Here is a 26,296-nt window from a genome sequence, read left to right as displayed (position 1 = left end):
CCCCATTTGTTGACTCAGGGATTGAGACGTGGCTGCATGATCCGTTACAGTCATGCGGATAAGATGCCTGTCATCTCTACTGCTAATGATACGAGGCTGTTGGGATCCAGCACGGCATTCTGTATTACCCTCCTGAACCCACCGATTCCATATTCTGCTAACAGTCATTGGATCTGGACCAACGCGAGCAGCAATGTCGCGATACGATAAACCGCAATCGCAATAGGCTACAATCCGACCTTTATCAAAGTCGGAAATGTGATGGTATGCATTCCTCCTCCTTACCCGAGGCATCACAACAATGCTTCACCAGGCAACGTCAGTCACCTGCTGTTTGTGTATGAGAAATTGGTTGGAAACTTTCCTGATGTCAGCCCGTTATAGGTGTCACCACTGGCGTCAAGCTTGTGTGAATGCTCTGAAAAGCTAATCATTTGCATATCACAGCATCTTCTTCCTGTCGGTTAAATTTCACCTCTGTAACACGTCATCTTCGTGGTGTAGCAATTTTAATGGCCAGTAGTGTATGTATAGATGCTACACTCATCCAATCACAGCTCGAAATGGAGGGCTTATCTCCATGCAAAAATTTAATGCCCTTAGATTGTCATGCAAACATCATTTAATTAAAATACAGTGCATTGTTTACAGTGACATCATGTGTGTTTACTTCTAGAAGCTTTGTATGACACAGGAGAGAGCTGAGAGTCAAACGATAATATCCCATATAATCCAAGTGACAGGATGGAAGTACATCATGGTCAGGTACCGACAATATACTGATATGAGACTGTTACAATATTTCTGGCTTCCAAACATATACTCTCTCATTGGCTGCATAGAACCAGCAGCTGACACACCCCATTTTATTGCTGTCATACCTCATAACAAGGATCAACAACATAGCTGCAGGAAACACATTAAGTAAGTCACTGGTCCTTGTCTTGACTTTCACCATCTTCTGCAGAAATATGTACTATTTTGTATTTGTCCAGTTTTAAAGTAAATTGAAATGGATTCAGGGAACTGCAACTTAAACATGGTGGATGTTCATAAAAAAACCAAAGTGCATAGTGCAGATTCTATTGGTTGGCAGCATAACAAAATCTAACTGTTCACTGCTTCCCTCCCTACATTCACCCCAGTTCTCAACCAAGCTGCTGTCAATGCTCCCCCTCCAAACCTTCCATAGTGCTCTGCTTGAGCAACTGTGAAAAACAGATTGCAATATCTTCTAGCGTGGAAGTCATATGTAACAGCAGTAACTAATACATAAATAAAAGATCACAATTCAGTCCAATTCTCAAACTTCCACTTGTCCCGCAAACTAGTTGCATCTTTTGGTACTATCTCCATGACAGGTGTTGCCGCAGCAATTTACTCTTGTGATACAACTACATTTAGTGTAATATGATTTAGTTTGCTTTTAGGAATTTAATTCTGGATGAATTCTCTTTCTTGCTTCCTCTGAATGTGACCATCATCTTCTAAAGCTGATTAAAAGATGGTAAAGTTTTTACACATATTCTAATACATGAACAGTGATTGAATTTAGGATTGGCAGCCCAGTTGGCAAATTATTACAGTCTCTAACAATCAAATAAAATATTTACTTGCGTTTGGAATCAAGAAATGTATTCTGAAGGACAATGTTTTCGCCTTTCAATATTACTTTTACTTAAAAAGCACCAGAGATATTTGTATGAGAACATTTTTACAAAACCCTTCAAATACAAGTTTGTATGATGAGAGAACTGAATGCTATGTAGTCTTGTGTTTCACAAAACTGTCGAATTTTAAGCAGAGCTACAGATTGTTTTGATGGCTAGGTCATAGTTTCTCATGTATCCCTTGCACTAGCACACACAAGTCAAATGTCATGGGACTGTTCAAGCAAGGTCAATACCATACTGGGCAGTTAAGTGTGTCGGGAAATCTCAAGCCTGATCGAATGTCTAACGTATACTTCTGCATTCTTCAAAATAAATCTGCACGTGACTTCAACAGCCAAAGCTTCATCTGTAAATGTAAAACAACCCCTACATCAATCTGTCAAATAACATAAAAATGATGAACTCAGCAGCAATAGTTTACTCTGTGAATATAAGATGATCTGTATTTTCCAACTGATGATTTTGAGAAAAATCCTATATTATAATTCTTTTTGTGCTTTCAACATACAGTTTTCAAACGTTTATGTCTTTACTGCGAGGACAAACTGAGTGCACCAGGGCTGAGGTATCCTTTGTTGAGAAGGTGCTACATTGTTGCTGTCTATGATTTCTGCCATTTTAGCAGCTATCTCACTAGACAAGGAGTGTGTGGCTGCTCTCTTGCACATCGTGGGGATTACTACTGTTTTTTCCCCACTTCACGTACAAACATTCTTTGGGAAATCCTCTAACTGTTGCTATTTGCATATGTGGTGAAGGCATTAATGCCAGCAATGTCAATCATTCGAAAAAAGAGGGTAAATAGCCGGCTTCTGGTTCTCCTTTAGGTGGAGTAAGCAGTGCACATTTGATCTACTCCTGTTTTGGTCTTATTATGCACTGTTATAATTTCTGATCCACAGTATGTGTCAATAACATAGTCACAAAACAAAGCTGAATATGGGATAAGTTTTTCCTTCATTTAGCACATATGAAACTATGATACTATCCTTTCTGAACCAAAAAAGGCCGCTTCTTAATTCATGAACCTTTTGTGCAAACAAACTCTGGAGGTAGCGCCCTCGTATTACCGTAGTACGAGTCTATTCAAAAAATTCCGCAACATTCATAATTTCACATCAATGGTGTCTTGGAGTGAAATGCGGTTGGCATCCCTGCACATGTCTTTGCTGGAAGTTTCATTGTTGTATGTCTGTTAGTTACTGTTCAGTGCTATATTGAGTAGAACGTTGTGGCACACAGTTTGCCAATTTCTAGATGACAAGCTTAGAAGAGCACTGCGTCTGTATTAAATTTTACAAAAAACTCGCGGAAACTTTAACAGGTCAGCGGAAACTTACCAGATGGGGTGACAGTCTTTCCTCCTCATCCTATCGGATAAGTTTCCCCTGACCTGGGGTTCTGGATGACTTTTCCGAACTATACCCCTTTTCCTAAACCTCTTCAGCCCGTTTCCTTCAACCCTCTTCCTTACCTGTCAGCCCTTCTGCTGGAAGAGGGAGCCACTGGTTCCGAAAGCTCGCATACCTAAAACATTTTTTTAAAGGTGTGTTGTTCTGCCGCCGCTTGGCGAGTAGATTTTTTATCTATCCATTTACTTTACATTGATATCCATAAATTGGTCTGTGACAAGTGGGACACCAACAGTGGTGTAGCATCATATAAAAAAAAATCAACATAACTGGTACACTATATATGAGCCATCTGCAACTACAAGAAAAATGGATAGTGCCAAAAATGGTGTGCAAATTGAAGCACGCGGCATGGGTCATACTGAAGTACAGGTATTCAATGGACAGAAATGCATGGAGCAATATTTTGAAGATGGATCATTTTGTCCATATGACCCATGTAAATTATTTCCTGTTAAGATTGTTGTGCAAAAAGGAACATATCAAATAATTAAAAAGATGGCAAGTCAAGGGTAATTTTGGAAAATAATATTGCAATTGTTGTTGCTGTGATCAGTGGTGAAACTAAACACTGTTTGGCTGTATAGGTTTTTGTCAAGAAAAGTATTGTGTTGTTACTGAAACTGATGATATACCAGGTGGTTATAATTTAAACTTTCCCTACTTAACACATTCTAACATGGAAAATAATTATTGTACGAGTACCAAACTTGGTAGCATTAATGTGCAGAGTACAGGATGCATGATTTCCATGCCTCACTGTCCAGTTCCAACTGTGGCCACCAGGTGCTGTGATCAGTCGGTGTCAACGTGAGCACAAAAGGAGCAGAGCATTATTGATGGAGCTCTATTATCAAAACACCAGTAATGCTGCACCTGCACTTCAAGAATATTGCTGCCTGAAAGGATTACAGAAGGGTACTCTTTCTCCACTTGCTGTGCAGAGAATGACGAAGTAGTTCAAATCAACTGGAGAACTGGGCATTGTTCAGGGAAGAGGCCAACAACCGGTTGCACCACAGGTGGTTGACGAAATCGCTGTTGCTACGGCAGACAACGCTGCGCCATTATTCCCGAGTATCAGACAGTGTGCGTGCTGTATCACGATAGTTGAACATCCCGTGGGCCACTGTAAGGAAGGTGTTTCGAACCATTCTCAAATGTTATCCATACAAGATCCATATCATACAGCACCTTGTACCACAGGATGGATAATGATGTGTTGACTTCGCTCTACACTTTCTTGCAGGGATTGAATTTGACGAGGGCTGGCCCTGGACCATCCTATGGACAGACAAAGCTAATTTTTCTCTGACGGGTGATGTGAACAAAGAAATGTCGAATGTGGGGATCTTCACCTCCAGTCAATGCGAACGAAGTTACTCTGTATGGTGAACGTTTCACCCTATGGTGTGGCTTCATAGCTATGTTCATCATTGGCCCACTCTTTTTTGAACAGGTTGGCGCTCAAGGACCAAATACATGCAGCATGACAGGCCAGCATTACTGCGATATACTTTGCCAGCATGTCATAGTCGCCCAACAGAAGAGAGACGCATTGAACTCAGTTTTCCTGCACAATGGGGCCCTACTGCACATCGCTTGTAAAGTTCACCTGCTTCTTCGAAACACATTTGGAAACGATCGAATTATCAACCTATTGTTTCCAAATGCATGGCCAGCATGATCACCTGATCTTACTCCCTGCAATTTCTGGTTGTGGGGCTACCTAAGGGACAGGGTTTACCAGGGGAATATTCAAACACGTGCTGATCTGAAGTGCAACATATAGAGAGAGGTAGCCAGCATACCTACAGACATGCTTCATACTGCTGTGCAGAATGCAATCCTGTGCTTTCAGACTCTTCTGGACACTGATGGGCACCATATTGAACCCCTTTTGTAACAGTAATGGTACTGGTATGTAATGGTATGGTGTACCATAGCAGCAATTAAAAGGGTTTCAACGGAATTGATTCTGCATTATTTCTCTTCCCCATATCCTTGACACAATGCTACCAAGTTTGGTACACGTATGGTAACTGGTTTCTGTGTCACACCATATTAAATTGGGAAATTTAATTATAACTGCCCAGTATTAACAGAGGCGGCATGAAAAACTGAGCCACCAAAACAAGCACTATGTTCACCAATTTTTCAAGGCTCTTGCTACAGAGACAATGACTGACAGAAGCTTTTAAGAGGGGTGCATAAACAAACATCAGCTGGCATTTGATAAAAAAGAGTGCAGAAACCCATTAAACTTGGAGGATTACTGTAGGCATATGTTTACTGTAGGCATATGTTTGCAGAGCAAAGGAAGAAAAGATTCGCAGGCTCACCAATACTTTGCAGTTTTTAAGCATGAGTTTTCCAGTTCCACGGTAACGTACCTTTTGTAACACAAATATGAAATTACAGAAAAAGTTACCACTGTTTACTAAAATAATGAAGACTCAAGCTGAAGTTACTGTGAGAGACTTTTCTACAAATGGAGGCAAGCAGTTTCATAATGAAGATGTGCATAGATTTGCTGACTCAACTGGGCTAAAACATTCAATTACTACAGCATATAATATTAAGCAAAATGGAGCTGCCATTTGGGAAAACAGAATCATAAGTGAGACAGCATGTTCTTGGCTTTTCTCTGGCAAACACCTACCAAAGACATTGTGGGGTGGCATAATTCTGTCTGCAACAAATACACTGAATCAAACTTGTTCCATGAAAAATAAAAGTGAAACTCCAGTTGAGATACTCTTGAAGAAGGAAGGTAATTTTGATAATTCAATTATATCTGGAATGGAATGCTATGGATGGATTCCTATCAAAAAATGGAAGTATGATGCTAAATCTTCAAAAAGGATGCGTGTTTGGTTAAGAAGGTTACGGGTATTACAGTTATTTTTCTGAAGTAAAAAAAATATGTATGTGTAAATGTAGAAATTTAAAATTCAATTGCAGACAAGTACAGAAACCTCTTAACCCAAGAAATTAAAAGGGTTGTTGGTACGGCAGTTACAGATGAAAAGGAAGAAATTACAGAAACTGAATGTGAAAACATTGGCTCTTAAGAGGCTTGTCAACAGAACTGTACAAGCCAAAATGTAGTTTTAAGTAACAAAAAGATTAGCAACCATTTGTACAACACTGAGGAAAAAGTTGAGAGCACTAGGAGGTCAGAAGTGAAGACAAAGGAAGTCACAATTTATGTGAATAGTGAAATTTGAAAAAAAAAAAACCGTTAAGTTTTTGTGAAGATTCAGCCCACAGAGAAAGAATGCTGCTTCTTTGTGAGACACACTGAGGAATTATAGAGGAGGAGTGCATTCAGAAAATTTTGAAGAATGAAAGAATGCAATGGAGGAAGAAATAAATTCTCTGGCGAGGGAGAGAAACCATGGGAACTGGGTTCCCAAATTAAATCAAATAAAGTGACTGAAAACAGATTGGTTTTTGCTACAAAATTAAATGTAAATAATGAATTAATTTGATATGAGGCTCGATTGGTGGCAAAAGGATACACTAAATGATTTAGAAAAGACTATGCTAACATATTTAGCCCTGTAGCAAGATCTTAGATGAGGAGAGCCCTGCTCAGTGTTGCAATTCAACATGACTGGTGTACAAGGCAATTTGATAAAAGGACAGAATTTCTACGTATCAACCAGACAGCTATGACATGGTGAAAGATATGTTCATAAATTGCTGAAGAGTCTGGACAGTTTGAAGCAAGCCTCAAAATGCTGGTATGAATGTCTCATTACATTACTCAGTGAATGGAATTTACCAAGGATCTGTTCTGTTTCATGTTATGTTCTCCAGTGAAATATTTGTACTGGTGTTATATGTTGTTGATGGCTTGGCTATGGACTCTATTTATTCAACAATTAAATTTATTGAACAGTTGGTTAAGGTCATTCAGATAACTGTATTCAAATAAACCATATTTAGTGCAGTTGTTACCTCTTTTTCACATCTTAGGAGCTGTTTCTTACATCCATGTGCAAAGGTGAACATTGAAATTAACATTAGTTCACTCCTAACTTTTTTAATGGTGCGGACACAGTTGATAGCATGAAGGCTTCCATGACCAGATGATATTGCAGCTGGTAAACCTTTTAAGGTTAGTTGAAATAAGCAGTTCTCACAATATGCAAAGATCAGCACATTCCTCAAACTGGGGAACTATCAAGAATGGGGTTCCACAAGGGTCAGTCTTGGGTCCTTTGTTGTTCTTAATATATATTAATGACTTGCCATTCTATATTCATGAAGAGGCAAAGTTAGTTCTCTTTGCTGATGATACAAGAATAGTAATCACACCTGACAAACAAGAATTAACTGATGAAATTGTCAATACTGTCTTTCAGAAAATTACTAAGTGGTTCTTTGTAAACAGACTCTCACTGAATTTTGATAAGACACAGTACATACAGTTCCGTACAGTGAATGGTATGACGCCATTAATAAATATAGACCTTAATCAGAAGCATATAGCTAAGGTAGAATATTCCAAATTTTTAGGTGTGTCCACTGATGAGAGATTAAATTGGAAGAAACACATTGATGATCTGCTGAAACGTTTGAGTTCAGCTACTTATGCAATAAGGGTCATTGCAAATTTTGGTGATAAACATCTTAGTAAATTAGCTTACTACGTCTATTTTCACTCATTGCTTTCATATGGCATCATATTTTGGGGTAATTCATCACTGAGGAATAAAGTATTTATTGCACAAAAGCGTGTAATCAGAATAATAGCTGGAGTCCACCCAAGATCATCCTGCAGACATTTATTTAAGGATCTAGGGATATTCACAGTAGCTTCTCAGTATATATACTCTCTTATGAAATTTGTTATTAACAACCAAACCCAATTCAAAAGTAATAGCAGTGTGCATAACTACAATACTAGGAGAAACGATGATCTTCACTATTCAAGATTAAATGTAACTTTGGCACAGAAAGGGGTGAATTGTACTGCCACTAAAGTCTTTGGTCACTTACCAAATAGTATCAAAAGTCTGACAGATAACCAACAAGTATTTAAGAAGAAATTAAAAGAATTTCTGAATGACAACTCCTTCTACTCCATAGAGGAATTTTTAGATATAAATTAAGAAAAAAAAGAAAAAACAAACAAAAAAAATTACAAAAAAATTAAAAAAAAAATAAAAAACACAAAAAATAAAGTTGTTATATTAACTTAAGTATGTTGTTAAATTAACTTAATTATGTCATGTATTGGAAAATTTGACTCGTTCCACATCATTACGAAATATCGTATTCATGATCCATGGAACTAGTATTAATCTAATCTAATCTAAGGTCCACGAAACTCTTCTGTTCCAAACATGTCATCCACAACTGCACTGGACATCTTCAGAGGCATCACCCTGTTGAGTTTTATCAACTGATAGGTCATACGTCAGAGAGCAACATATGTACCGCAGAAAAAGGGGGCATGGCCGGAGTTCCACATGATAAGCAGAGATGATCCTTGCCAAACATGATAGTTAACTATAGATTGTCATCTTGTCAAAGATGAAAAACTGTTTAACGTCTCTGCAGAGCTACTGTCTACATGTCGCCATGTTTCATGATCTCTTCTTTCCTACTGAAATTATCCCTATGGTTGTATATTTCAATGGCTTCTCTACATGGCTGTGGATAATAGTTAAGTTGTCACAGATAAAACATTTGTTTCAGAAAACTTATCTTCACGACTTCCTGGCTGATCATGCTCTGCTATAGCCAATTTGTCTATGTTCTCTAGTAGGCAAAGGCTGTTGTGTTCCTTTTGCCGTGTATTCGTGCTTCTCTTGGTTGTTCCATACCACACGTACATGGAATTGTATATACGTCACATGCTGACAGAGGAGGGTGTTTATCCTTTATAGATCACAGTGCAAGACCTATTTTGTTTGTTGGTCTAAAAACCACTCAGATATCTTATTTCTGTAAAATCTCTCCAGTCTGATCTGTTACTTTTTTAATAAAATAGAGAGAACTGTATTCTTTCATCATTGTTGTTCATGTTTGTCCATCAACTGTATGTGATTTGGTAGTAGAATTCTGTTTGCTTCTTTCCTGAGTAGCAATTTTTCTCAAAAGCCTGCTTTAGATTTGTAATTTGGCATCCAGGTATTCCAGCATGTAAATCACGTGTGGTATGGAACAACCAAGAGAATCGTGAATACACAGCAAAAGAAACACAACAGTCTTTGCCGGCTAGGAAAAATAGACAAATTGGCTATAGCAGAGCACGAGCTTCAGTCAGAAAGTCATGAAGATAAGTTTTCTGAAACAAAAGTTTTACCTGCAACAACTTAACTATCATCGACAGCCACGTAGAGAAGCCATTGAAATATATAATCATAGAGATAATTTCAATAGGAAAGAAGAGACCATGAAACGTAGTGCCACATAGACAGTAGCTCTGTAGAGTCATTAAACAGTTTTTCATCTTTGACAAGATGACAATCTATAGTTAACTTTTATGTTTGGCACGGGTCATCTCTGCTTATCATGTGGAACTCCGGCCATGCCCCCTTTATCCACAGTACATATGTTGCTCTCTGACGTATGACCTACCAGTTGGTAAGATTCAATGGATGAGCAACACCCCTGAAGATGTCCAGTGCAGTTCTGGGCGAAACGTTATGAACAGAAGAGTTTCATGACTCATAGCTTTATACTTTGAAAGGTTTATCAATAGTGACGGCAAACGTATTGTGACTGTTAGCACCAGAAGCCTTCAGCTACACTGTGAGCGAGTTTTAGTAGTTGATTACCATCCCGCTGAGACAACCCAGTAAAAGAAACAAAATAGAGGGAGGGGTTGTAGGGAAAAGCAAAAGCAGAAATAGAAAATAAAGAACCTGATGTTATGCATGGTTCTACAACAGAACAAAAAAATAAAGTTACAACTACAACGATGCTCAAAATAAAAATTAAGTTCGTGTGTAAATAAAAATATTTGGTTCCAACAAGGCTAGATGGTGAAATGGAGAGAAATAAAAGAGATATTTAGTTCTGTGAGCAAACATAGATGCTGGTATCTCCTCTACATGTATGTTATTACCACGTACCTGCCCAAGTCACTAACTTGTGTGTTTAATAAGTGAAGCACATTCTGTAGTGTGTGCGATGGTCTCAGGAGCTCAGGATTTACATTTTGCGAAAAGCAAAGATGGAGGATGTTTGTATTAAGTCTTGCTACTCTTCTTGCAAATTGATGGTCACTCATTTCATGGCTGCAAAAATCACTATAAAGAAAACATAAAAAACATATTTTATTTTCTTATTCAAGAATGCAGGAAATTAAAAATGTGACACAACAGAATTTTTTTATTTACTCACTGCTTTCTTCCAAAAACCCTGGTGAAATTTTAATCAAATTTGCAGTAAACAGCGTAATTATAACATACACACTATCAATTGCAAATATACGTTTTTCTGCACATAAGCATACTTACATTCTCGTGTGCAAATAATCTAAAGGATGACAATGAATACTGTTCCCCTGCACAAATGAATGTAACGAAATAACAGAAAAAAGGGTGTTCTTTTTTGTCAAACTTGGGCAGTAATATAATCTCAAAAAGAAGAAGTTTTATTATCTGATTACACGCAGCTCCATCAATAATGAATCAATGAAAACTAAACATTACAGAAGACTTACAGAAAGAAAAACTCTTGACAACTACTGACAGAAATTGATGTAGTTAGCCAAAGACAAATATGTTGCCAACACAATGCAGCCCAGTATATACGAAATCGTGGAAACATGTACTGCTACTACGGGTGAAACTGTCACCGCTTTAACAAAGAGAGTGATTATGTATGAGGAGGAGAGTTAAGACTTGCATAAGCAGGGTGAAACATTACAAGCTGCGGTACAGCAGTTGCACTCAGGATCAGTAGCTAAGATTGTGTTACGCGCACCTTCCCCTCCTCTCAATCACTCGTCAGCAAATTTAACAAGGCCTTTTTCCCAGAAAAGTAATGGAGGATGTCACAGTATTCATTAGAGATGCATTAGCTACTGCCAAATTATGCAAATGGATGAATGAAACATGTTTGTGTATGGCTATGGTTAATTGGCAAAAATAAAGTGTATGTAACGTATCATGAGATACTTAGGAGGAACAATCTGGAAGCTAGCTGATGGTTTACTCCAGCACTACTAGAAGCAAAACAGTGTGAGATTTTTTAAGAGAGAAACTAAGTAGTTTAGTGCAGAAGAGTGAAATATCACCCAGAGTGAGACTGCACAATCCACCTGACCTGACTGAAGCTATTGGGCTCCAGACACCGCTGGAAGAAATTGATATTTCTATGAAAAGATATAATAACCGTAGGGTCTTCACCTTTGAATTAAAGTGCTACAGCTGGGTCATCTGCAGAAGCAATGTCGCCAACCAGATGGTTAAGAGTGTAGCAAGTTGGTCAGAAGGCCCAAGTGTGCAGGAATAAGAAACAAGGGAAACAAAAAAAATTGCCCGTTAAACACAAATGGAAGTGTACTGCCCATTGCAAGGCATTAATAGTAGAATGAAACACTGCACATACATATGAAGAGATGAAATGCTGCTTTTTAGGTGTAGCAGCATTTCGTTTCATAGGCACAGGTGCACACTTGTCAGTTGTTAGACTGAACATCTTAACCAGGAAGATACTTTGGTCTCCATATTACATGTTACATGGATTAGATGACAATGATGCAAAGTCATCAGGGAGAACACTGCTTGACTTTATAACTGGGATTAAAAAGTTTTCAAGAATACATGGAAGTGTTGCAAAATGTTGGTGAATGTTATTCCGCAACTTTCGGACTACACTTCCTTCATAATCATCATCTCAAAATCTACCTTTCATGGTATACAACTGAATTTGTGGAATTTTGTTTCCACTGGGAACAACAACTGCAAGTGAGACAATACTGCAACGTGCACCAATTATGAAGGTGTTGCCAACTGAACTACAAACACATATGCTGAAGATTGGTTGCCATGATAAAATACCACCTGATACAGAGAAACTGTAGATGCCAATGTATCACAAGAAGTGTTGCATAGGACGACTACAAACTAATGAAGCATTTTGTGCACCGAAGCAAGACACGTATTAGTAACGGTGAAGCATGACATGTATTAGTAATATAAATAGAGAATTTATGGTTCCTGTCAATATGGATAATTTAGGTGTGGGTGAGGTCAGTCTGCCAAAGGGCTTGATGACTGCCAATTTAGACTTTCTGGATGAAGACACTAATAGGCCATGGAATGCAAATATTGTCATTGTTTCACAGAAATCACTGGGCTGTACTTAGAAGTAAGGGTTCTGTTGCAATTACAGATACCTGAATGCCAAAGCTGTGCAGGTACTTTTCAACAGTGGATCTAAGAAGTTGGTATCATCAACTAGAAGTAATTCCAGAAGTTAGGTTGAAAACTGCTTTCACAACACCATAGGGATACTAACAGTATGACAGAATGCCATTTGGACTTATAAATGCAGTGGCTACACTTCACAGACTATTGGATGGCTTATTTCACACACTGAAACCTAAAAAAAGGTATGGTATGCTCCGATGACACCATTGTATTTTTAAGAGATATGGAAGAACACATCAGGCATTTGGATGCAGTATTTAACATATTATGGACAGCAAGTCTGGGTGCTTAGTGTGGATAAATGCTATTTCGCACAAAGAGAAGTTAAGTATCTTGGCCATGAAATTAATACAGACAGTGTAAAAACTGATCCCTGAGTGATTTCAGCACTCCGTGACTTCACAACACTGCAAAGTACCAAATAACTTCACCCATTCCCAGGCCTATGCAATTATTATAGAAAATTCATTAAAGATTTTGCAAAAATTGCAAATCCATTGAACTCACTGTTGGGAAATGAGCAAAATATGGAAGGACAACAGACTGCCAAACATCATTTGAAACATTGTGAGGTGGGGGACACACAACATCAGACCCAGTGCCGATATTTCCAGATTTCAGAAAAAGAATTCATTCTTTCTTGTGATGCCAGTAACAGTGGGCTCAGGTGCATTCTCAGTCAAAATACAGTCAGTGAAGAACATTCCGCAAATTATGCGTCTAGACAACTCAACACGGCAGAATAGAATTATTTCAGGTCAGAAAAGAAGATGCTAGCAGTGTTTATGGAATTGCATATTTTAGCTGTTTTGAGCATGGCAAAAAGTTCAAAGTAGTAACAGACCATGCATCACGAAAATGGTTATTAGGATTATAGGATCCTTCTAGTAGGTTAACAAGATGGGTGCTCAAACTGAGTGCATTTGATTATGAGGTAGTTCCATAAAGGGAAGAAGCATACAAATGTGGACATATTGAGAAGAAAGACAGCAAATAACAGGTAAAATGTGGCTGAATGGCAAATGGTGCAAGCAACTGACGTAGTGCACCAGGAATTCAAGCTGCAGCCACACTTTGTGATGCACGATTCTTTAGTCTGTAGATCAACTAAGTGGTGGCCATGTGTGGTGTTTCAGCAGCAGTCAGGGATGAAGATTTGCAATAAGCACACAACCACATATTAGCACATCATGGTGGTCACATGAACTATGGTTAGGAGGTTTGCTGAAAAATGCCAGTGGAAAACTAGGAAACATGGTGTGCAAGAGTACGTAAATAATGGTATACCTAATGCCTCTGAAGTTCCGCTGCAAAGATTGCCAGAAGTGAAAAAAACCATTTGAAATGATTGGCTTGGACATCTTATGACCAATTTAACAGAACTCTTGCAGGGAATAAGAACATATAGTAGGATCTCGACTATCCAACTCCAGCCCGTGACTGTCCGGCCTACTTAATCAATATCATAATAATATTCCTGCATGATGAAATAGGATTAATTTACTGTACATACAGTATTTTTCCAAAGCTTTAGCAAGTGAGGACAACCTACAATGCTGTGTGGCCTTTCAAAATGTTTAATGCATATTTTGTGCTTCTAGCACATCTGAAGTTACAGTTACAAGGTACAGACTGTACTGTTAATATTAAATAAATTACCAGAACCACTCTTTAACAAATGATACTTAGAGGTGCTTTTCCAGTGATCACAAGCAGCAATTAACACAAGTATAGAGCACCTCTGTTTGTAACCCCCTCCCTTTTCTTTCCGATTGCTTATCAGACACCCAAAGTGCGCGCATTCTTAAATTGTTGTTTTGTGTGGTCCTTTGTGTTTTAAATAAAGAGTCCAAAATTGTTGACAAAACTTGTATGCGTTTAGATCACAAGCTAAGTGCTGTAATGTGACTTGATTCTGGGGTAGCAACCAAAACTATTGCTTTGGAGTTACAGGAAGTTAGGGGTAGGAAAAGTACTATTGAAGACTGGAAGAAAAATAATGAAGACAACATTGAAAGATAAGCATAAAGAAGTTGTGGAAGCTTTCTTTTTTTTGGTGGTACCAACATTTAAGAGGGAAAGGTTTGCTTGTTACTGGGCCGATATTGCAGGAAAAAGCACTGCCATTTCACTGGCAAGTAGAATGAGAAGATCCAGAATTTGCTACCAGTGATAAATGATTGGACTGGTGGAAAAAACAATTTGATATTCAGCAGATTACCATTAGTGGAGAGGCTTTATATGCTGACAAAGAGCCTGTGTCATTGTTTAAAAGACAGCCTTTCGATGTTAACTGAGGAGGACAGAATTTCTGGCGAACAGCTGTACAACTGCAATGAGAGTGGTTTAAATTACAAGATGCTCCCTAAAAACATGCTTTCTTCTCACCCATATACAAGAAAAGTAAGCAACAAGCTGCCTTACTGGTTTGCTGTTATGCAACTGGCAACCACAAGCTTAGGTCTACACTAATAAGGAAATCATAGAAAACTAGAGCTTTCAAAAACCTGAAAAATTACTAATTGCTGCCCCTACATTAAACTCGTCAAAAGAAAGCATGGATGAATTCAAAAATCTTCAAAAGCTGCTTCCAAAATGAATTCATATCAGATGCAGAGAAATATTTGAAAGATAACAATTTACCTAGGAAAGCTCTGCTGCTTCTTGATGATGTGACTTCACATCCTACCAGTGATGAACTCACGGACGGAGATATCAAAGCATTATTTTTTTACCACCAAACGTCACTGCCCTTTTTCAGCCGATGGACCAGGGCATCCTTGAAATATTAAAGAAGTGTCACTACCCTATTCTCAGTTGATTTACATCAGCAGCTGATAATGATGAAGACTGTGTAAACATTCTGAAGAGGATTGACTTGCTGGATGTCACAAGGTGGCTGCCCAAAGCATGGCAAGAGATTCCGGACCTATCACTTGTAAGGTCTTGGAATATTCTTTTAGACCATGAAGGTGGACGTTTTAACTTTGAATCCATGTGGGAAACAAAAGTCAAAGATGGTAACGATGATATCATTTTGATACTCACAAATGTACTGGGCTGTGGGTACGTTGAAGCAGAGGATGTCACAAAATGGATGGCAACTGATGAAGTTGATGAACTAACTGACAATAGTATTGTAGAAACAATGACACAGGAGGAAGAAACACAAAAGGAGGAGGGAAATTCTGATGACAGGAGAAATCTCATCCCACATTCGGAAGGGTTCAAGATGACTGAAGCAGTGTTGCAGTACATTAGTGAGCAGGAGGAAGCAACACCAGCTAATATCTTCTGTTTGCTAAGTGGAGGGTTACTGCAGCACTAAAGGGGCACAGGAAGGAAACAGCTACAAAACACCTTTTTAAAACCTCAAATCTGAAAGCTTAATCTTTTTGTTAGGCCTGTCTTTACACATGTGTGTAATCATACATTCACACTTTATAATGCAGATTGTTTTATGTTTCCTGTACCAATTTCTGAAGGGTGCAGGATGTATATAACAAATAGCATGTATTATGTAATGAGACAGAAAATGTTAATAAAACTGGGTTTTAGTATTAAAAAAAGGTGTTTTGAATCGTACAGTTAGGATTGGAAAACAGAATTTATAGAACTCTGGCCTATCCGGCTTTTTTCATTATCTGGCTTGACCTTCCGCCACATGAAGCTGGATGGTCATGAGTCAACTGTATTAATAATAATGTGTTGCAAGGCGGATCCAACTCATGGGGTGCATGTACAAATTTTTTAAGTTATTACTTGCCATAGGCAGCTGAGAATCAGATCTGGTTCATAGTGTGTGTCACAAATAGTACCTTGGGTACACAAGGAGTGCAATGTTGCAGTAGACAGGGTGCCATTCATAAGTTTTCACACAGAGCTGAGCCGTAATCAAAAAATGTAAATAGTGCATTATGACAGAGCCCAATGCTGCCACTCAACAAACCTTTCAGTACAGAGCCACAACATATAGGCTCCATGCTCAAACACTCCATGGTGTCCTGCCACTGACAGAAAGTGGAACCGACAATAAGAGACCACATTGGGGATAGGTCTGCTAACACCACTGGATGAGAACAAATGACTGCATCACCAGCTGAGATGAAGTTATGTCCTGCTTAAATATGACCATATCAGAAGCCTCCATATCTTAGTGTCTGGTCACCCCATTTGCATCTTAGATTCTGACGGACTGACAGACTTGCTAGTTACAGGATAACATGATGTGCTGCCTATTGCAGAGAGAAGACTTCGCCTTTGAAGCAACAGCCAGCCACCTGTAGTGGAATTTAGTTGCTGCCAGTTGCCACAGTTGTTTGTTCACCACTGTGATTGAAGATGATGTGGGTAAGCCTGGGCCTTCCTCTGGTGAAGGGCCATACCAAGTGATTGCAAACTACTGTCCACAACTTATTGGGTGACACACTTGAGTATTGATTGCCTCCCTGGCTGTACACAGTACCATCTCTCTGGCTGTATGTTGTGTTGCTGATTTGGGTCTTGGGATTGCACCTTCATGACACCTGCCATTTATGATACACTGTTAGCACCTGCTTAAGCGCAGTTTCCATCTTCTAGAGTGCTGGGGTGGGCTGCACTACGTGCCGGTGACTCATAGTAACCTAGCACCTACAGACTCTTGTTCAGGCTAACCCGCACAAGATTGTTGCTGGGTTCTGACCTGCACAACTGCCGCAGCCGACGAAGCACCGTTCCCGTATTCCTTGTTGCAGTCCAGTGTGTGAACAAGCACACCTTCTGGAGATCTGTACTGTAAAATTGTAAGTAATAAATCTGTTTCCAAACAACACTGTTTCACTGACACCTCAGGTTATCTTAGTCCTGATGAGGGACTAGAGACTTGCGCCAAATTTAGTTCGGAACCAGATGCTCGGTTCTGTGATACTGTTCTCCTGAAAATTGGATGTGCTAGTATCTACTCATCTGTGGATGTTAAGATTAACCTTTGACATATGGGAGATATGAAATTAGGTGCACAGGTTGCAAAAAGGATTCACAGAATTACATGAGGAAGCACATCAACTGTTTTGTAGGAAGATGCTGAAAATCCTATTTGGAATGGTAGACAGTAGACACACACACAAAACCTACATAATGTAGAAGTGAAGTAGAATGGCATACTACGCAGTTGACAAACACAGACAATTTCTCCAGCCAGAGACAAAAGTATAGAACGGTTATTATTAGGGAAAACAGAAGTTCGGAGTGTCAAAAAGAAGCACTAGCTCGAAAACCAAATTTCCAGTGAGTGGGAGTACACTGGATTTTTTCAGTTTTCACATCGGAAGATGTCATCATAAACTATTACCAAAATGGAAAACCCATGAGCATTACCAAAGTAGAACCACAAAACAGTGATATTAATGAATGATACAACTTGTGATATAGCAGGAGCACAATTTCATCTACCAGCTACTATCATGCATATGACCATGATCCAGTTCTTGTAACCTACTTTGTTGGCTGGAAGAGCCATTAGAAGTGCACCCGCACACAGTGGAAGTTCGATTTACGTTCTCTGGTTTTCGCAATTCTACACCGTAGATTTGAAGCCCCTATGAAAAAGCAGTATGATCAATGCTAGAAGTTCCCCATTTCTTCCTAATAAAGTTTACTTCCATTCTACGTTTTTACTCCATGTCTCGTTCAATTTCGTCCTGTTTCCCAACACACTACTGCCACAAATTATACCTCAAAACATGAAGTTTTGAGGGTTCTTTCATTTTATGCTCACCGCGAAAATAGCGAAGATTTATAGCCTACATGGTAAAACAATCTGAAAACATGGTGAATACTACCGGATTACGTCATCTCAGATGTTTGTTTTTCACCTGCAGCTAATGACTGTATAGCATGATGACAGCTAGCTAATGCAGCGGTTTCTAGCATATACAGTGATAAACAGCAAGCCTACTTGGCAGCCTGTTCCAAAGTATGGCTGATGTGATTGGGGTATAGCAAATGGAGTGAACGTGGCTTCAACTTATGTTTAACCTCGTACACCCTTCACTACCATGCAATAAATTTGCTTACACTAGTTCTGCTTGGAGCCTGTCGAAAGAATCCAGAATTAACAGGATGTGTACAGTGAACAGTTGTGTCATGGTATGTTCATCTATGCTGCAGTCCTCAATGATGTTTAACGTGTTGTGAAGCAGACAGTTTGTTATAAATTTAATGAATTGTTGGGGCAGCGAAACACTGAAGTCACAGCAGGCTTAACTATATTTCATATTAATTGGTACTAGTAAGTACCAAATGTGAAGGAAACTTTTTGTGTATATACATGCTTTCACGAAACTTGCTGTATTTACACTACAGTGCGCAAAGAGTTCGAAGTGCAAAGGCACACATTGGCAACACTGCAGAACGCTTCACTTTGACTATGCGGCACAATGGGCAAGGAAAAGTTTACAAGCAATACACAAGCGGTCACTGTGTACGCATCACCAGAATATGCTGCAATGCCATTGGCTACAGAAGGAAAACGCACACACACTCGTGTGTTAGATTCCAGCACCTTTCACCGTACTTCAGTTCACCACATTTATCAATTTTTGCTTTTTCTGGGTGAGCACAAAGGAAAGATCAGTCAAAAATAAGTGTCATGATGTATAACTTGTGGTTGTAGCATGTCAAAAAATAGATCAATGACCTCGTACCCAGATAACAATTTCAATTTTTTGAGGAGTTTTTACATGCTGTTATGTGTCTGTGATTTTTTAAGAACTGAAGAAATTCATTACCACAAATTGTTGTATAAATATTGTATTGTATATTTACCTTCCTTCACTTATACACATTTTATACAATGTATTGTAGAGGATTACGATTTTTAATCATATAGGCAAATTACGTATGTTTTTGCTCATATTATAAGGGTTTTAACTTTTTCCTCGATTCTACATTTTCCTCAGTTTTGCATTTTTTAATTCTGGACCATATGAAAATGTAAAATAGGGATATCACTGTATTCCTCAACAATACCTCAAGCCTGGAACTAATGCAATCATCAGATTAATTGCTAAGTGTTACACAAAGGATGAATGGCAGAACAAATATTCCAGCATATTCAGAACTACAGAGATGAAACAATAAAACAATGGTATAATATCACAACCATAAGCATTTCCACTACCACTACTACCATGGTTCTACTAACAGTTTGTGCATTCTACTTTTGCTCGAGACATGAAACAACTCACCCACCTGAATCACCAATTGATAAAATACCTATCAAGTGGCTAAATAGTAGCAACAAGGAGTGAAAAAGTGTAATGTAAAGTAAGGTTGTGAAGTTGTATTAGAAAATAAGGACTCAACAGAGATATGGGATTAAGAAGAGACCAAAAAACTTTGTAAATAAGTTCTTCAAACATTTCAATAACAGAAAATTGTACAGTAAGTAACTATTATACGTGCAAACTAATTTTACACTTGGTGCAGTGGCTAATGCGAGTTGCCATACATGCATTTATCATTCCATCAGTCACTGCACTGACTGTAAACATAGTTTGAGTGTATAGTACCTATGCATGTTGAGATTGATTTTAGAGGCAAATTAGGAAAAAAACTGCGATGAATTTTACTAAAGGGGAGGGGAATGTTACACAGCAGAAATGCATTATGGGTTGGGTTGGGTTGTTTGGGGACGGAGACCAGACAGCGAGGTCATCGGTCTCTTTGGATTAGGGAAGGAAGTCGGCCGTGCCCTTTCAAAGAAACCATCCCGGCATTTGCCTGAGGCGATTTAGGGAAATCACAGAAAAACTAAATCGGGATGGCCGGATGCGAGATTGAACCGTCGTTCTCCCGAATGCAAGTCCAGTGTGCTAGCCACTGCACCACCTCGCTCGGTGTATTATGGGCAAATGTAAAATTTTTCTTCAAGTCCTCTCCGACCAGCACCAAGCCAAAGCAAACCAGGCCAACACCCCGTGTCACAATCAGAATAAAAAAAACGGCATAAACACAACACTGCAAACAGCAGAGCAAGCTATTAATAATTAATTCTGGCAGTTCTGAAAGCACAGTTTGATTTCACAACAGACTTAGAGTTTCACAGGAACAACACCTATCAGACTGCTGACATGAGAAAAACAAGAAGCTGAAGCCCCAAAAGGCATTCTTGCAAAACAGAGGTTGTGAACACCACTGAGGGGCCCAGAAAAGTGGGCCACATTTGCTCAGTGCTGGACAGGCATAATGTCACTGCCTCAAATGAACAGTAAAAATTAGTTGGGCTTGCAAGCCTACACGTGATTATTTTGCAGTACACCAGCTACAAGACTGATCCTACAATGCACTGCTACCATCTGAAAAGATCGTTTCCACCTTTGAGGCTACTACCTGTCCAGTCTGCTGTACTTAGCTGCTGTGAGCTACTGATTTCTGAACTACTGATGAGAAGACTGAGACTTCTAACTCCAGCTTGCTGAGATGAACTGATGATGTTTGGCACATTGCCAACCTGTCACAACATCTGGGAAGCAAGATAACCACTGATGCCTTTGAATGATACTTGTAAGCAGTCACTGACATCCTGGGCATTCCTTGGAGGAAAGGTTATGTTGCTGTTGTTCTCCATATCATGCACAGCTGCTGACAGATTACGCAAGTACCCCTTCACTGTACTGAGATTTCTCTGGTGATAGACAGTCACGGTCCTGGTCAACAAAGTCTGCTGTATGGGATACGCTGGCTGCCAGTGAGAGTTGTTGCCCACCTGACATCGTGTTTATGTGAACAGAAGCTACCGGGGCGACATCCTCCAAAGTTTGGTGAGAGAGCGTTCCCATTCTCTGAGGCTGTGTGCTGCACCATCACTGGCCTGGGCGCCACCAAAGGGAAGAATACAGGATTGTAAGCTTTACTGTAATATTTTGTAGTCCCCTAATATTGTATCATTAGCACCCAGCATGCTAACTGTTGTCATCTCGACAAAAATAGGGGGTCTCAACCAAGGCCTGTACAGTGGTTTAATAACATAGATTAAACAAATATAGAGAAATAAGAGAAGTTTTGTTAGAAAGAAATCACTTTGGAACTCAGAAAATTGCCATTTAATTTCAAGTAACATGACTGTATTTATAATTTTTTTATGATGCAGATTATATTATTATATTCATCACTTATTATTATAGTTGTTACACACTCACGGAAACCATTGCAACACCAACAAATAATTAACGTAAACTAATGAAATTTCTGGAATAAATCTGTCTAAGCAATATATCGTTGTTGTTTTCAGTCCTGAGACTGGTTTGATGCAGCTCTCCATGCTACTCTATCCTGTGCAAGTTTCTTCATCTCCCAGTACTTACTGCAACCTACATCCTTCTGAATCTGCTTAGTGTATTCATCTCTTGGTCTCCCCCTACGATTTTTAGCCTCCACGCTGCCCTCCAATACTAAATTGGTGATCCCTTGATGCCTCAGAACATGTCCTACCAACCGATCCCTTCTTCTGGTCAAGTTGTGCCACAAATTCCTCTTCTCCCCAATCCTATTCAGTACCTCCTCATTAGTTATGTGCTCTACCCATCTAATCTTCAGCATTATTCTGTAGCACCACATTTCGAAAGCTTCTATTCTCTTATTGTCCAAACTATTTACCGTCCATGTTTCACTTCCATACATGGCTACACTCCATACAAATACTTTCAGAAATGACTTCCTGACACTTAAATCTATACTCGATGTTAACAAATTTCTCTTCTTCAGAAACGATTTCCTTGCCATTGCCAGTCTACATTTTATATGCTCTCTACTTCGACCATCATCAGTTATTTTGCTCCCCAAATAGCAAAACTACTTTACTACTTTAAATGTCTCATTTCCTAATCTAATACCCTCAACATCACCCGATTTAATTTGACTACATTCCATTATCCTCGTTTTGCTTTTGTTGATGTTCATCTTATATCCTCCCTTCAAGACACCATCCATTCCGTTCAACTGCTCTTCCAAGTCCTTTGCTCTGTCTGACAGAATTACAATGTCATTGGCGAACCTCAAAGTTTTTATTTCTTCTCCATGGATTTTAATACCTACTCCGAATTTTTCTTTTGTTTCCTTTAATGCTTGCTCAATATACAGATTGAATAACATCGGGGAGAGGCTACAACCCAGTCTTACTCCCTTCCCAACCACTGCTTCCCTTTCATGTCCCTCGACTCTTATAACTGCCATCTGGTTTCTGTACAAATTGTAAATAGCCTTTCGCTCCTTGTATTTTACCCCTGCCACCTTTAGAATTTGAAAGAGAGTATTCCAGTCAACATTGTCAAAAGCTTTCTCTAAGTCAACAAATGCTAGAAATGTAGGTTTGCCTTTCCTTAATCTTTCTTCTAAGATAAGTCGTAAGGTCAGTATTGCCTCACGTGTTCCAGTATTTCTACGGAATCCAAACTGATCTTCCCCGAGGTCGGCTTCTACTAGTTTTTCCATTTGTCTGTAAAGAATTCGTGTTAGTATTTTGCAGCTGTGGCTTATTAAACTGATGGTTCGGTAATTCTCACATCTGTCAACACCTGCTTTCTTTGGGATTGGAATTATTATATTCTTCTTGAAGTCTGAGGGTATTTCGCCTGTTTCATACATCTTGCTCACCAGATGGTAGAGTTTTGTCAGGACTGGCTCTCCCAAGGCCGTCAGTAGTTCCAATGGAATGTTGTCTACTCCGGGGGCCTTGTTTCGACTCAGGTCTTTCAGTGCTCTGTCAAACTCTTCACGCAGTATCATATCTCCCATTTCATCTTCATCTACATCCTCTTCCATTTCCATAATATTGTCCTCAAGTACATCGCCCTTGTATAGACCCTCTATATACTCCTTCCACCTTTCTGCTTTCCCTTCTTTGCTTAGAACTGGGTTTCCATCTGAGCTCTTTATGTTCATACAAGTGGTTCTCTTATCTCCAAAGGTCTCTTTAATTTTCCTGTAGGCAGTATCTATCTTACCCCTAGTGAGATAAGCCTCTACATCCTTACATTTGTCCTCTAGCCATCCCTGCTTAGCCATTTTGCACTTCCTGTCGATCTCATTTTTGAGACGTTTGTATTCCTTTTTGTCTGCTTCATTTACTGCATTTTTATATTTTCTCCTTTCATCAATTAAATTCAATATTTCTTCTGTTACCCAAGGATTTCTACTAGCCCTCGTCTTTTTACCTATTTGATCCTGTGCTGCCTTCACTACTTCATCCCTCAAAGCTACCCATTCTTCTTCTACTGTATTTCTTTCCCCCATTCCTGTCAAGTGTTCCCTTATGCTCTCCCTGAAACTCTGTACAACCTCTGGTTCTTTCAGTTTATCCAGGTCCCATCTCCTTAAATTCCCACCTTTTTGCAGTTTCTTCAGTTTTAATCTACAGGTCATAACCAATAGATTGTGGTCAGAGTCCACATCTGCCCCTGGAAATGTCTTACAATTTAAAACCTGGTTCCTAAATCTCTGTCTTACCATTATATAATCTATCTGATACCTTTTAGTATCTCCAGGGTTCTTCCATGTATACAACCTTCTATCATGATTCTTAAACCAAGTGTTAGCTATGATTAAGTTATGCTCTGTGCAAAATTCTACCAGGCGGCTTCCTCTTTCATTTCTTAGCCCCAATCCATATTCACCTACTATGTTTCCTTCTCTCCCTTTTCCTACACTCTAATTCCAGTCCCCCATGACTATTAAATTTTCGTCTCCCTTCACAATCTGAATAATTTCTTTTATCTCATCATACATTTCTTCAATTTCTTCGTCATCTGCAGAGCTAGTTGGCATATAAACTTGTACTACTGTAGTAGGTGTGGGCTTCGTATCTATCTTGGCCACAATAATGCGTTCACTAAGCTGTTTGTAGTAGCTTACCCGCGTTCCTATTTTCCTATTCATTATTAAACCTACTCCTGCGTTACCCCTATTTGACTTTGTGTTTATAACCCTGTAGTCACCTGACCACAAGTCTTGTTCCTCCTGCCACCGAACTTCACTAATTCCCACTATATCTAACTTTAACCTATCCATTTCCCTTTTCAAATTTTCTAACCTACCTGCCCGATTAAGGGACCTGACATTCCACGCTCCGATCCGTAGAACGCCAGTTTTCTTTCTCCTGATAACGACATCCTCGAGTAGTCCCCGCCCGGAGATCCGAATGGGGGACTATTTTACCTCCGGAATATTTTACCCAAGAGGACGCCATCATCATTTAATCATACAGTAAAGCTGCATGCCCTCGGGAAAAATTACGGCTGTAGTTTCCCCTTGCTTTCAGCCGTTCGCAGTACCAGCACAGCAAGGCCGTTTTGGTTATTGCTACAAGGCCAGATCAGTCAATCATCCAGACTGTTGCCCCTGCAACTACTGAAAAGGCTGCTGCCCCTCTTCAGGAACCACACGTTTGTCTGGCCTCTCAACAGATACCCCTCCGTTGTGGTTGTACCTACGGTACGGCTATCTGTATCGCTGAGGCACGCAAGCCTCCCCACCAACGGCAAGGTCCATGGTTCATATTTAAGTCATTAACACTGCATGGTCAGAGGTTAATGTAAGTGTGATATAAACCACCGCAAATTGTAAAATGCTGGTACATAGATAACTGGTACAATCGCCAGAATGTTGAATGCGAGCGTGCAAAATGGGCATACATTGTATTGTAGAGGTGCTGGATGTCAGTTTGTGGGATGGAGTTCCATGCCTGTAGTACTAGGTCAGTCAATACAGGGATAGTTAATGCTCTTTGTGAATGACACTGATGTTATCGTCTGATGGTGTCTCATATGTGCTCGATTGGAGACAGATCTGGTAATTGAGAAGGCCAAGGCAACATCTCGACACACTGTAAGGCATGTTGGATTACAACAGCGGTATGCGGGTGAGCATTATCCTGTTGGAAAACACTCCCTGGAATGCTGTTCATGAATGGCAGCACAACAGATTGAATCGGGATAACCACGAGGGTGCTCCAACTGTCATATGAAATCGCACCCCAAACTGTAACTCCGGGTGTAGGTACTGTGTGTTTGGCAGGCAGACAGGTTGGGTGCAGGTCCTCAACTGGCCTCCTCCTAACCCCACCCAGCCATCAATGGCACTGAGACACAACCAGCCTTCATCAGAAAACACAAGAGACCTCCACTCCCCTCCCCAATGATCTCTCACTTGACACCACTGAAGTCACAAATGGTCAGTGGAACGCACAATACAGGCTGTCTACCGTATTTACTCGAATCTAAGCCGCACTTTTTTTTTTCCGGTTTTTGTAATCCAAAAAACCGCCTGCGGCTTAGAATCGAGTGCAAAGCAAGCGGGAGTTCTGAAAAATGTTGGTGGGTGCCGCCACAACTAACTTCTGCCGTCGAATATATGTAGCACCACACAGGCATGCTTTGTAGGCACAAAGATAAATACTGGCACCAAAATCTCTGCGTCAGTAAATAAACTAAAAAAAAAAGTGGAAGACGAGCCTTTTTCCTCCGCCCAGAGTTTCGACCACTGCATTTTGGTACATTATCCAACGAAGGAAATACAAATTCTGTATTGTTGATCTTCGAATGTAGCAGCATTTCAATGTACTACGAAAATCCGACTGGCAAGACTGTTTGGGATGTTTGTCAATATGGCCAACTCTACATTCTGAATTTTTTCCTACCTGTGAGAAGAGATGGTTGCTAATAGGAGCTTTTATGAACTGTGAATCACATGTAGTATTCTCTTCGCCATAAGATTAATATGAATATAAACATTTTGCCATGTATTGTTTCGTGTTTGCTACTATCTCATTTAA

General features: G+C 39.5%; 1 protein-coding gene across 1 annotated transcript in view; it reads right to left on the bottom strand.

Moving 5' to 3' along the window:
- Positions 1-26,296, bottom strand: part of LOC124796429 (beclin 1-associated autophagy-related key regulator) — a 132,097-nt gene that overhangs the window by 33,523 nt on the left and 72,278 nt on the right. The window contains exon 7 of the mRNA XM_047260617.1: positions 10,180-10,356. Coding sequence (XP_047116573.1) covers positions 10,180-10,356 — 177 coding nt within the window. The remainder of the gene's footprint in view (positions 1-10,179; positions 10,357-26,296) is intronic.

The sequence above is a fragment of the Schistocerca piceifrons genome, chromosome 4, assembly GCF_021461385.2.
Source record: "Schistocerca piceifrons isolate TAMUIC-IGC-003096 chromosome 4, iqSchPice1.1, whole genome shotgun sequence".
In the NCBI taxonomy this organism is placed as follows: domain Eukaryota; kingdom Metazoa; phylum Arthropoda; class Insecta; order Orthoptera; family Acrididae; genus Schistocerca; species Schistocerca piceifrons.
Note: the sequence above shows the minus strand (reverse complement) of the source record. Positions and strands in the feature narration are given on the sequence as shown.